This window comes from Amblyomma mixtum, chromosome 3, assembly GCF_055824585.1.
Source record: "Amblyomma mixtum isolate Tamu chromosome 3, ASM5582458v1, whole genome shotgun sequence".
NCBI lineage: Eukaryota > Metazoa > Arthropoda > Arachnida > Ixodida > Ixodidae > Amblyomma > Amblyomma mixtum.
The window spans coordinates 121829100-121842306 of record NC_143014.1 but is presented as its reverse complement, the minus strand read 5'-3'; the positions used below and the strand labels follow the sequence as shown (position 1 = coordinate 121842306).

The window sequence follows — 13207 nt, the reverse complement described above, 5'->3', positions numbered from 1 at the left end:
AGCGCTCGATGGCTGCACGCGTAGTGCGTAGCAGACGTGCAGAGCAGTTGCGAAGGAAGTAACAGAGGAAGGGCATTCGCAATATTCGCGCTTTATTAAACAGGGCGGGAAAAACTGGCCTGTGTTGACAGCAAAATAAAACTACACAGGTCGGTCGCCGCGCTGCCTGCAGCGACGCTTCGCTTCCACACCGTGCACTCGTGCACGCAACCCGTTCTTACAAGAGGTCACGTGACAGTCACGCACATCATGGCCGATTCTTTCACCCCTTTACATTAATCTAACAGTCAACTGTTTGCTGCTTAGTCGTCTCCTGGTTTTCACAATTCATCCGCATTGAGTTGAACACTAAGAAGTCCTCTACCGCTCCACACGATGGTACATAATGAATTCAGCAGTGATTATACACCACAGCCTTCAAATGATACCATTGTCGACCGCGGGAGAGTAAAGTAAGAACACGAGCAACGTCAAAGTGACAAAACTTTCGCATCCAGCTTCATGTTGATTCTGTTTTGCAAAAGAATAGACGATCCTGCGATTACTAGCCCTGTAGTGCGCACTCCGTACCTGCGTCACCCAGTATGCGAGCGCGAACAGAAAATAATCGAACGTACGAAACCGCTGCTTCCTCGACAGGGAGTGTAATGGGGGAATGCACGAAACGGCTCGCTCTTCTAAACTGCGCGGCGGAAGTGGCAGGGAGTGAAACATGCGTATCAGTGCGTACGTATGCCCCTGCCGCGCTGGCCACAAACCCACAGACGAGCTCCCTTTGTTGGTGTCGTCGAGATGCACCTGTAGGTGTGTCGCAATACTGCTCTGTTGGTCAAATGTCTGGGGGAATCCCCCGAGGAGAAGTAGATTTGCAATAAGGAAGTAACTACTCATTGTCATCCACCCAAGCGCAGCCATACGGCTACAGAGTGACGCTACACAGCTTCCGCGGAAACTTGGTAGTTAAAGAAAAAGCCGTCCTGGTCCAGATTCGAAGTTTCCGTGGAAGATGTGTAGCTTTCCTCCGCAGCGCTTGGGTGGATGGCAATGAGTAGTTACTCCCTTATTACAATACTACTCCGGCGGGTCGCCTTGTACGAATGGGTGCGATATTTGTGCACACGCGTGGCATTCTTGCAAGGCCGCACGAGCAGCCGGGAGAGGGATGCGGAGAGGTATGCGCGCTGCGTAAGCGACCTCTACTTGGGAGCGTACAGAGTGAGGATTTTCGGGCCCCGAGTCTCCAGGGCGGCGGTCTTAGAACGGACAAGAGTGCGATGCGTCGGCCATTCGCGGTGCTAAAAGGGTGAGGATAAATAAGGCAGAGTAGATAGAGGAAAGACGCAGGCGGAATCGACGGAAGGTTCACTTGCGGTGAATGATATGAGCGTACGTGCCAATAGAAATTCCAACTGATAGCGGCACAACGGAAAGAACGACAAAATGCACCACACAATACGAACTGCAAAAATACATTTGTCTTCAAAAATAGAGAATTGCATGCGCCCTTATCCAAGTGTGCTGCTTGCATGAGAAAGTGAGTTCAAGAAAGGATGCACATCTTTTGAACTGTTATCGCAAATGAGAAGAGAGGAGAGGAAAATGAAAAACATTTGTAATGAAGCAAATGTTCTAACTACACGACACCCAATTTCAATGCTAACTTAGACGAGAGTGCGATCAAATGGAATAGGTAAATGCGAACTGAACTAGGAAGATGATCTGCGGCCCTGAGACTGAAATTATTTCGCTTGGCAAAGCTGGCGTGAGTAAATTCTTCAATTGAATACTTGGAAGTAAAGCTCCCAACGTTATCCAGCCTAGCCAGAAATACGCTGCGCTTTTTGTTTATGTGTTTCTCCTAGCATGTTCTGCAATTTTTTTTTTTTAAATAGGCTTTTTGAGTTAGAAGAGCGCTTTCTTCGGCATAGCATTGTCAGCAGTGTAGTACATCGGAATACAGCTATATAATACTAGTAGGCTGGTTAACTAATGTCGAATAGTGAACTTTTTAGCGACTACTGTCAGTCTCCTTATTTATTGGGAGGCGTGTAGACCACCGTAAGCAATATCCATATCAGTTTTTTAGAATTTCGAAAACGCAGTTACCGTCGGCGCTGTGTCCCACAGATTTTGGCTGTTTAGACGAGTTACCTGCACTGGACAGGCTGCTTTGCCTGCAAGCTTCTCGAAAGCGCATGCATTTTGGCGTGATGTAGGCAAAATTTGGTGGGTCACAGCGCCGAGGGTAGGTTCGTTTTCGAAATTCTAAAAACCAATGTGGCTATCACTTACGGTGGGCCACACGCCTCTGAATAAATAAGGAGACAAACAGTGATAGTTAAAAAGATAAATACTCAATATCAGTTAACTGGCCTACTAGTTAGCACGTAGTAGTTGTATTGATTCGCTACACCAATGTCAATTCTATGCCGATAAAAGAACTCTCCTAACTCAAAAAGCCTGTTTTTAAAATTGCAGAACATCTCAGGAGAAACACCCGGTACAGCTCATCCACATCAGGGGATATTCATGCAAGCTGACCAAAATAAAATACGGGATTGCGTTGCGTTTGTTCTGTTTTGCGGAAAAGTCGTAAATGATTATTTCTTGTACTCAAAGGGGCGGCTAAAGGAGCGTCTTTACAAAGACGCCGAGCATCCGTTGTAAAATGCAACAGAAAGCGACATCTCAACCTGCTGCTTTCATTGCCGCATCGGAATCAGTCAAGGCAAACAACTGGACTTCGATGTTGCAGAAGCATTTTAAGGTGACTTCGAAATGCGAGTTCGGTTGTCTGCACGCTGTACTGCTGTACTGCTGCTATTCGTTGTGGCTCTGTGGCAAATTGTCTTTCGATGTACGCAATATACACAACATAGCAGCACCACATTGACAATTTGAAAGCATAACTACCACTGTGAAATGCACCACACGAACAGTTTTTCTTTCTTTTTTTTCTGACCGCACACGACGTTATAAATTCAGCGCACCACCTAGCTTGCGGCGCACGCTACCTGGCCTAAAGTAGAAGAAATTAAACCCTCGTCTTCAAAAGTAGGTCGGTGCCTGCAAATACCACGAGTATCGCGCCCCCTCCGTGAGAACGGTCGAACAACTTTTCAGCAGTTTAGTCGAGGGTTCCATGTACTATCCACTCGACAAAAACAAAACAAAAAAGGAACTGGAGCCGTTCCGTCGACCAAAAAAAAAAAAACTTTTCTGTGGCTACAGAGAGAGTCCCGAAAAAATGCGCTTAGAAGTTGTATTTTTTACTCATAGCAGCCTCAGTGTGAAGTGCAGCAGCTTTAGTTTATTGACTTCCCAGACGGCCATGCTGCAAGGAACTGTGGTGGGGATATAACCGGTAGTTTCAAATGGCCGGGGTTTCCAAGCGGCTTAAGTGCGACGTTAGCGGGACACTAACGCGGATTTTGATAACGGCTGTATGTTGGCAAATGGGCTGTGTAAACTCCGGAGCTCTCATTCGTTTATACGTAAATCGCGGAAAGAAAGCATCTGATGACTCCTTCGGAGCTCGTGTGCGCATGGCGTGATAGTGTCCTGCGTGCCATTTTAGCCCCGTTTGCTTGATATATACTGGCTTGACCAGAGGTCCATGCCCAACGCGACCATGCCGAGTTAATTAATGCCACCGGAGACTCGCCCATCAGGATTAATAGATAGCGCCACGAATGACACGAGTACAGACATTTGGGCTTGTTGGTTGTTCGTCTTGAAACAGGCAGCGGAAACGCACTCGACAACAGGAACACAATCGCACCCAACGCTGACTTCCAATATAGTTAATTTTAAAGCGTGTATAACGCATACAGCGTGACAGACGTCAGAGTGCAGGTGACTTGCGTAGACATTACGAAAAGAAAAAAATATAACGGCATACAAAATTCACGGTGATTTAATTCGTTCCCTGTCAGGTACCCACGCTCGTATCACCTGCACGGGTTAGCCTCTGATATTTCCCGCACGAGACTTATCCTCACGCTTCCCCAGAATGGCGTTAAGTGAATACGCCTTTATGAAGTGAAAGTGCCAAAAGTGAGAGCAACCTCAAGGATCGGCGCACACGGGAAATAATTGAGGCTATAACAATGCAGCCCGCGCGGGTGAGGCGAGCGCCAGCACACCCTCTGTGTCGCTGACGGAAAAGGAATTAAAATATCTTGAATTTGCGGACTGATAACATTTTTCCCTTTTCCTCGCTTGGCGATTGCCGCGCACTTGGTACCGGACGCTTCCCTCTGAAATTAAACGTGTTGGAAGATCAGCGCTGTGTCTTTGTCGTTTTCTTTTTTTTTTGTCCTGCGTGTTTGCGCCGCTTGTTTTACGTCACAGATGACGTTCACAGGTCATGCGGCGTCATTCTCGCCGAAAACAAAAAAAGGCCACAATCGGGGCGCTTTTAACTTGAAAAACAAAAAAAGAAAGAAAGCGTTCGAACGCGCGCAAAATGTGTTGAGCGGGTTCTAGAGACTCTGAATTTCACTTTATGTAAGTAAATGTAGACAGCGTATGAAATCTTCAGTTTCCGCTTGAAAACATTTCACGGCACACCAGCTTCAAATCAAGCCCAAGCAAATCCGTGATTCACGCTCAGATACGCAAAAAGAGGGCGGGGTGATCGTTCAGTGCATGCCTCAAGAATAGCAGGTGTTGTCGGGCCTAGTTCTAGTGAGGGTGTTTATTTCTCTAGTCGTTTGTTTATTTTTGTAGAAGCAAAGGAACGCTACCACTAATATGCAGAGCCACCGGCGGTGATTCGGTCAAATCGGAATTCCTCACCAGTGCTTAGATGATGCACTCAAGTGTCAGCATTTCATGTATTGAAAACAAAAGAGAGTTTAATCAGCGGTAAACAAGTAAAGTTAACCTTAACGTTTTGTTTTGGCTGCGTTCAGAAACGGGCATTAAGGAAGTGAGCTGCAGTAAGCAGTATAGGAGGGAATTTTACCCAAGCAAAACAATAGACTCGTGTACAGAGGGTCAACTACTCAGACTAGGCGGCGGCTTTTGATTTTTTTGTGATTTGTTTTTTATTTTTCTGCTCTCTGTGTATTGCATAGGAAAAAAAAAGAACGTGCAAATCAGGAAATATTCCCAAGTAATCCTTCTAACGTCTCGTGGCGCAATCACCATGTCGAACGCACATTTCCCGGTCTATGAAACACTTTTCGCTGTCTCTATAGGTATACTTGCCGCAGGCCAATGTGAGGTGGCAGCACGTGCGGAAATTGTCGGCTCACGCGCGGTAACCGTCAAATGCACGTCACTGTGCGAACACTGCGTTTATTTTGCTTGATCTGAAGGGGGTACCGAGTTTAGTAATAAAAGTCACTGGGGTCGATACAAGTGTCCCGTATGCAGTTCGGTGATACAGAATCTTAACAAAGCAAAAGTTGCGGATGTACCGACAAAGTCTTTGGTTAGCGCCGGCGGTTGTGGCGTTATACAGCTTTTCAAGTAAACGAAAAAAAAAAACAACGATGGTTCTAATGCTCCACGACCCCTGTGCGATATAAGGTCTGCCGCGTGTCGTGCGTCTTGTATGCGCTGGTGTGTTGTTCTACGTTCCCTGCCGAGTGATCCCTTTCGATGCACCGATGCCTCAGTCGCTCAGGCGGGCTCGCCTCTTCGTTTGGCAGTGCTTTCGGCGTTGTCTTCCCACGCACCGCAGTGGCGACCCCTGGAGGCCTCCGAAGAAGCGAACAACGTCGCGCTTATCGCCCTCGAGCCTGTTTGACTGGCCCACCATTTGTTCGAGGGAGGAGCGCGTCGCTCTTTCGATACTTTTGGTTGCACCGTAATTCCCGCCCTGAAAGCCAAAATGAAGATTGCAGCGTGGTTCGTGCGGCTGTCTTCTGAATATGTGCGCGCAAGGTTGTTTTGGAGGCGTGAAACGCTAAATGCTGGCCACGGGTGCGCACCGCGGGTAGCGTGAAGTGACATGCAGAGGGAGGTTCGTTCCATGCACCGGCGCCCTCGACTTTGGGTGAGCGAAAACCCGAAGGAGGAGCGAGAAGGTTCCTAACGATACGAGGTGCGCGCACAGAAGGGGTATTGTGGACGCCTGACAAGACGCACCGCGCCCGAACGCTGCGGCCCGCCGGACGCGCAGCGATCGGGAACGGCGAATAACATTCTGTAACGACAAGCTTCAAAAACAGTGACAAGGCTTATACAACACGTCACGGACAGTACAACGTCAGGCACAAGTTTGAACGTAATGCAACGCATGCATGATGCCCCAATCGCTTTTATGCCAGGCCAAGTTTGTTCAGCTTTTTATTCGTGTAAGGCATCTTTGTTTAAGAGGTTTTTTTTTTTTTTGCTTGTGTGTTCATCGGGTACATTCGGTGCCTTTCTGTTCATTTTCTTTTTTTTTCCCCTTAACTCCAACTTAAGGCAGACCATCTTCTAGCGCAAGAAACATGACAGGCTGACAGGGTTTTTCTATAAGAGCCATGCTGACTATTCGAAACGTGTAGTCTTAAAGAAAGCCAACAACTGCCGGAAAGCAACAGCTACGAGGACGAGCACTACACACGTTCGCTCGAACACATTGAACAGAGGACACCGAGACAAAGAGTAATGCGAGTACGACTAAAGCTATCAATACTACGCAGCTATGCGAAAACACACATCTAGGAGATTACATTGATGAAAGAGTATACATAACACAACTAGCGTTGTCAACAACCAATATATCAATGTCGCGTGTGCTGTCTGCATGTGCTGGTGTGTGGTGGAGAGTATGTAATCACCTGGCTGTGCCTGGGTGGGGTAGGAATGGGGAGGGAGTGGTTGTCTCACGTGTGAGCTGTTGCATGTGATATTGCGCCTCTTGATGAGCGCGTGTGCTGAATCACAGACAAAGTAACTGTACGCGATGCGATCTCTGTCGCACGTAGGGTGAAACACCGTACAAGCTCTCCCATATGTGCACTTTTACGATCGTGCATTTGATACTCGCAGAAGTCATAGGCATATTTCGAGTCAAGTATCACTCGTTCCATTGAGATATGAGAACGTAACGAAGTACTCCCAATCTATGTGTGTGCATACCTGTACATGTTTTGCGAATTTTGATGCGACGTGATAATGTGCATGGGTTCGTGTAGACATATAAATATCTGTAAATGTATATGCGCTCTTTCCTTTTTCAGTTTGAAAGCAAAGTTTTTCCTGACAAGCATGCTGTAAAGAAATCGACAAAAAGTATGATTTTCACTCAGCGGCTTTCGAAAATTCCTGAATACGCTGTGAAGCCGCGCACTGATTGCTTTGGCATTTAAAGGGTGCGAAAACTTTGTCTTAACAGCGCCTTCTGACGGAAACAAGGAAAACAATTCCCTTCTGGATATAGGCTTCGGGGCAAAAGACTGGCACGCGTGAGGCATTTTTTTGCTCAGACTAAACTGCACAGAGCTTCTCATACTTCTCTGACGCAGAGTGTGTTTTTAGCTGTCCGAACGAGATATTCGTTTACCCGCAGCAGCGAGTCCCTCCCTCTCCCTTGCTGTCGTGGCTACAGCATACGCCCGACACCTTTCCTGCCTGTCCAAAATTCTGTTCGGTGCCGCTGTGCCTAACAGGTGACTCGAAATCTACGTAGTTTCAACTTAATTTCTCTGCGCAAAAAAGAAAAAGGGGGGAGTCGGTGGGGGATGGAGGAGTGACGGGCGTTAATTGTTGCCAGCACGCTCAGTTTTAAAAGTGGTACTGGTGCCCCTTTTAATGTCGTAACAGCTGCGCTTATGATCCTTCACAATGGCGATTCGTGTGCTAGCAAACAAGGCGCTGTCCCGATGTCCATTAGGATACGAGTTTGCCGGTGGCGCGGTGTGTCAACAAACGGTTCCTTTCGTCACCGCTCGCCCCGCCGCCAAACGACTGACCAGGCCTCCATGCTTCGGCGAGAGCCTTTGTATTCTGCGCGCGCGATGACACTCGGCCAGAGTTTCAATTCCGCGACGCCCTTGGCTATGATAAGGGGGCAGGCGCGTTGGCTGCCACGGGCCGCCGAGCCGCTTTCTCGGCTCGCGCCCCATTCACTGCGCGGGGGCATAATTAACCTTGGCTCTACACAATATGCAGACGCCGCCGCCTCACCCGCTTTTCTTTTTTTCTTTTTTGCATACACCGCTGGCTGATGGCAATCTGTCCCAGCGCCGATCGAAGAGGGTGGGCTCTGGGACAAAAATAACCGGTCATCTTGTCGATCGAAGCTCAATCGAATTACATGAGGCGGTGACTCCGACAGCGGGAGAAAAACGGTTCCGCCTTGTCCGCACCGTTGCTGGCTGGGCAATCAATTTGCACGGCACGCACTCCCAGGTTTCGCCGCTTCCTTGCTTCTCGTCGGTTGGCCGCGCTTCCTCTTTTTGCTTTCCCGGTCTGCGGAGAAGCCTCGATAGAGACGCGCTTCCAAATGAAGGCCGTCAACATCGCCGGCGGCGGCGAGTGCTGTGAAAGGACGAAAAAAAAAAAGCCTACCGCTACAACACGACTGACCCCCCAAACCTAGTACGGCAATTTTTTTTTATACACAGTTTTTAGACCGAATCATGGCTCGAAGCATCTTAAAAGAGAGACAAATTTTGAGGCAGTGTTTCTCATGTCCATGCTGGACCTTAGAGTGATGGACGTTGGGAAGTTGTGTATATTAGATGCCATCCGTTTTCTTTTGGAGCGAAAGCTCTACTACTACGTGTTTCGCCAAGGTCATCGTATGCCGCCGCGTGACCTTCAACCGGAGGAGCGCCGGAGGTGTGGCCGGACGCCATACCGCGTGGTGCGCCGCAACTGCAGCCGCTGCGCCGACGCCGTCGCTGCGCAGTGCACTGAGCACCACATCGCCAGCTGTGGTCACATGACTAACCGCGTGACTCGCCGTTCGCCTAATAATGAGACGAAGCAGCTGCTCACGTTCAGTTTTGCCATGGAGGAGAGCGCGGCGGGCAGCGTGGTCGAAACGCCTGCGAGAACCGTGCGCTATGACAGCAGGCTGAGTCGGAGCACCCAGCAGATGTGGCTCGATGGGCTGCGGTGTTGAAGAGAAAGCGAGAAGCTAGTCGCGCCAAAGAAGCAGCCGGAACAGAGGAAAAACGTGAGCATCATCAACATCCTGACTGCGTCCACTGCAGGGCAGAGGCCTCCCCCACGTCTCTCCAACTAACCCTGTCCTTTTCCAGCTGCGGCCACCATATCCCCGAAAACTTCCTAATCTCATCCGCCCACCTAACTTTCTGTCGCCCCATATGCGGCGGTTGCAAGCAAGGGAAAGGCGACAGGGGAAGGCATTGGAGGAAACTAATAACTGCCAATGCTTTCGCTCTAACTAGGTTTAGCAGAGTTAAAACACAGCCATTTTTTTCTTTCTTTTTTTGACTAGGAAGCAGCATCCCTGTCCACGTCCTCTGAAATTCCCACTGCGCTCGAACAACGTAGCTTTCTTCGGGCTATAACAATGCTCTGTGCATTTCCAGCTGCACCACAGGGAGGGCTCAGCGCCTACTGCTTGCACGATAAACGAGTGACGCGTGGGGCACCTGCTTTTTTCATCTGCTAAGGTTTTTCACGCAAAACAATGGCCGGAAGGCTGAACAGGTGACGCGCCTTATTTTATAGAATCAACCTCACGAGTGCCAGTGCTCATATAAGGTTCTCCTGTCTGACATCAACCTGCATGAAAACAAATAAGCAAAAAATTGAAAAAAAAAACGAAACATAAGGTCGTCCGATAATCGTGAACTATGTTGGATGTAGAACGGCCAGGTGCCGCAGCGCAAGTGCGTGTGCTTGTGCGTGTGCTGTTTCCATATGTCGAAGTGGTGCGCGAGGTCCGAGAGCCTCGCACGCGCTTGTCGTAAGATACGCGGCGACACATGTGGGGCTGCTTAGCCGCGTTCCTAGTTCAACGTGCAACGATTACAAAAATCACAATCCGGCACACCGGCGAACACATATGTTACAAGAAGCCTTTTAAGCCCGGTATCACATGGAGACATCAATGTATGTGTACAAACAGCGTGACAAGGCATGCCATGCAAACTGCGCTCGTCTCTCTTTCTCTCCTCTTCCTCTGTTTGTTTTTAAACATCGCTCGTTGACACACGTTGTGATATGTACGTACGACACACAGATAGCGTTTACACAGAGAGGAACGAAATAAACTATTCGTTCCTCTGCACCGTATACATACGCATCGCCAAAGGGGATAAAAACAAACAATGAAACTATATGCGGTATATAGCTAAAGCCAACAACACGACTTCTACATGATCGATTCAAAGTGGATCCAATGCGGTAGACTAACGGCAAACGACTAAACACATTTTTTTTTTGCGTTGTACTGGTAACTAGAGCAGCGGCAGCACATAACGTCAGTCGCTAAGACTAGCAGGTAAAATTCTTCCGCGTGGTTAGGAGCACCCATTTCGATTCGACGTCACTCTACGGCTATGTGTGCGACTATCGCAATTCTACGAGTTTTCTTTTTTTATTCTCCCTCTCTCTATCTCTGTCTCTGTTTTAGAACGTAATGCGCGTCCATAAAATTTAGTGGCGCGTGTATCCAGTGCAGCTATACCCCGTTCAATGCGGCAGAAGAGTTCGCTGATCAAAGTCTTTCGACCGTACAACAACAAGCGCAGTTTAGTTCAGCCAGAACGCTTCCGCATAGTTTGATATATGTACACGACGCCGCCCTAAGCTCTCTCCGAAGCAGCGCGCCACCGGTTCACACAGAGACTGCAGGAAAGTGCAAGGCGACCGACGGAAACTGTTTCGCCCCAGACTTGCCGCGGCAGTCGGGAAACGTTGCCCCGGTGTGCGCATCTTCCAAAGACAACGGTCGGCTCGAGGATGCGCAGCGCGCCGGTCGAAGGAGCGCGTCTTCCCGCTCTATAGGGAGCCCCGCACGCGTGGGGCGCTAACTGGAGGCGGGCAGGACTAGCGTCGAAAATAAAGCGCGCATCGGCGTTGCCGTCCGTACGCGGCTCGCCATTTTGTCTGTGTGTCTTTTTTTTCTCACTTTTTTTTTCTTCTTAGCTTTGGAGTGCACCTACATTGCTATTCAAGTTGAATGTGCCCGTGGCAAACTGGTCGCGTGCAAGGTACGCTAAAATTGGCCCTCGAGTAAGTTAATTTGCGCGCATTACACAAGACGCGTAAGCTCATCGTTGCTTAGAACCGTTGGAGCGATAGTGAGTGGCATGTGAGTGTGTGTGTGTGTGTGCGTGCGTGCGTGTTCGTGTGTGGCGTTAAGCGGCACCGTTGCACGGCGAGTAAGTTGCAGTTCACAGACAGGCGAGGAAGTTTTTCCAGACGCTGAGTTCGTCGGCAGAGTGGGCACCGCCCGACCGGTCGCAGTCGCGGCGGCGCGAGACGAGGAACGGGGAGCGGCCGCGCGCATCGATGGGGAGACGGGGCCGCCGCGTGTGTCGCCCCGAGTGCTTCTTGATGGGGCAGCGCTGCGCCTCGTCGCTAATGGATGTCTTAATGACCGCGGTAACGACGAGCCAGGTGTGCGTCCGGGGTCCGCGAGGCTGTTTTTCACTTTTTCTCCCCCGAAGATGACGCGGGACACATCGACAGCGCTGCATATGCCTCAAGCTGGCGACGCTGACGCGGTACAGGCCAAGAAGCTAACGACGCCGCCGCGAAGACAAAAGAGGATGAGGGAAAAGGTGTCGCGCATCGAATGCGTCTACAGCGTGAGAATATATATAAAAAAACGTCAATAATCTTCCCAATGCTGCTTGTAGGTCAAGCCATACATATATATATATATATATATATATATATATATATATATATATATATATATATATATATATATATATATATATGTGTCGAGTAGATAAATGTGTCGCGAGCACGCGAGAGATCCTCAAAAGGAACCCTAATCTTCGATGCGGCGTCCGTTAGCGGGGGCACTGATTAACGGGGTGCCGGGGGCAAGGAACGCGAAATGCACACCCCATGTCCACGTCGGTGCACCGATTCAATGGCATACCATTGTGCGAGCGTTCGATGCGTGCCCTGATATGACCGCGGGACAAGCGGTGTTTGTTCGCCAAGTTTTTCCATAAGCGTCGCCCTGTATAGTGTTCGTTGCAGCGCCAACGCAAAACACTCAGGAAGCCGGGTAGGAAAAAGCAAAAAAAAAAAAAAGAGGCAACTGAGCTACGCTTTGTTCGCCAGCGTCAGTGCTCCGGCGTCAGCGCTCGTGTACGCTGTGCGTGTCGGCGACCCAGCAGCGGGCGGGGATTCTTGGCGCGCGAGCCGCGGTGCGTGAATGAAGGCAGAGAGATGCGACAGAGCGCGGCAGCAGCGACAGGCTGATGCAACCGGGGGCGGCAAGCGGGAGCCACTAGGTCCGGGAGATGTCTTCGTGGCAGACCTCCATGTAGCTCGGGTCCCGGAGCACGCACTTGATCATATCCTTGAGCATGTTGTAGCGCGGTATGAAGGGGTACACCTTAGCGTCCGTGTAGGCGATCTGCAGGCCGTGCACGATGCCCCGTAGGTTGCTGTACTTCTTCAGCAGGCGGTACAGGTCGTTGATGGTTTGCGCGTTCTCTTCCTCGATTTCCTGCACCGTCATACCTGCGAGGAGGGAAGAACGAAGAGTGAGAACGCTGGCCAAACGAGGAGGATGGGAACGCACTCTGTCCGTGCTTGTGCACCCGCGTCCCGAAAGAAGGCGTATCGGCACTGGCAACTTAGATGCCTTCAACGGCGGCTCAAGTGATCGCGCGAGGTCTCGTAAAAAAGAATTTCGGGGTGAGTCCCGAAAAGATAGTAATATATAGGAGTTACGTGGTGGTCGGTGCCGGTTCGCGCCTTATTGTAGTGACAAATATGCTGCTCTTAGAAAAACCGTCACCGCTACTCGTCGGTCAGCAGCGGAAACTGCGGCAAAATGCTGATCCTCAACATTTGCTCGCGAACGTTAAGTTTGCTTTGTTGAGTGCAACTGTTATGCAGCCCAGTAAATGCAAAGCTCTCGAAAGTGCACTTTTGTAGCAACGATTCTGGGCACGACAACAAAGGTCAAGGAAATTAAGATACAAACTGGAATTCTAGGTCTGTGCCATCCATACCTGTGTTAGCAAGACACCCCGATAAAAAGCTGCTCGAGGCTTTTGCTCAAGGTGAATCGCCTTCCTCCTTGCAGCTTGGCCAG

General features: G+C 49.6%; 1 protein-coding gene across 2 annotated transcripts in view; it reads right to left on the bottom strand.

Annotated features, from left to right (window-relative positions):
* Positions 1-2066: 2066 nt before the first annotated feature.
* The window catches only part of LOC149351650 (uncharacterized), a 249816-nt gene continuing 238675 nt past the window's right edge, over positions 2067-13207 (bottom strand). For both annotated transcript variants that reach the window (XM_089580986.1, XM_089580985.1), the window contains exon 5: positions 2067-12627. In XM_089580986.1, the coding sequence (XP_089437112.1) occupies positions 12392-12627 (236 nt within the window). In that variant the 3' untranslated portion in view covers positions 2067-12391. The remainder of the gene's footprint in view (positions 12628-13207) is intronic.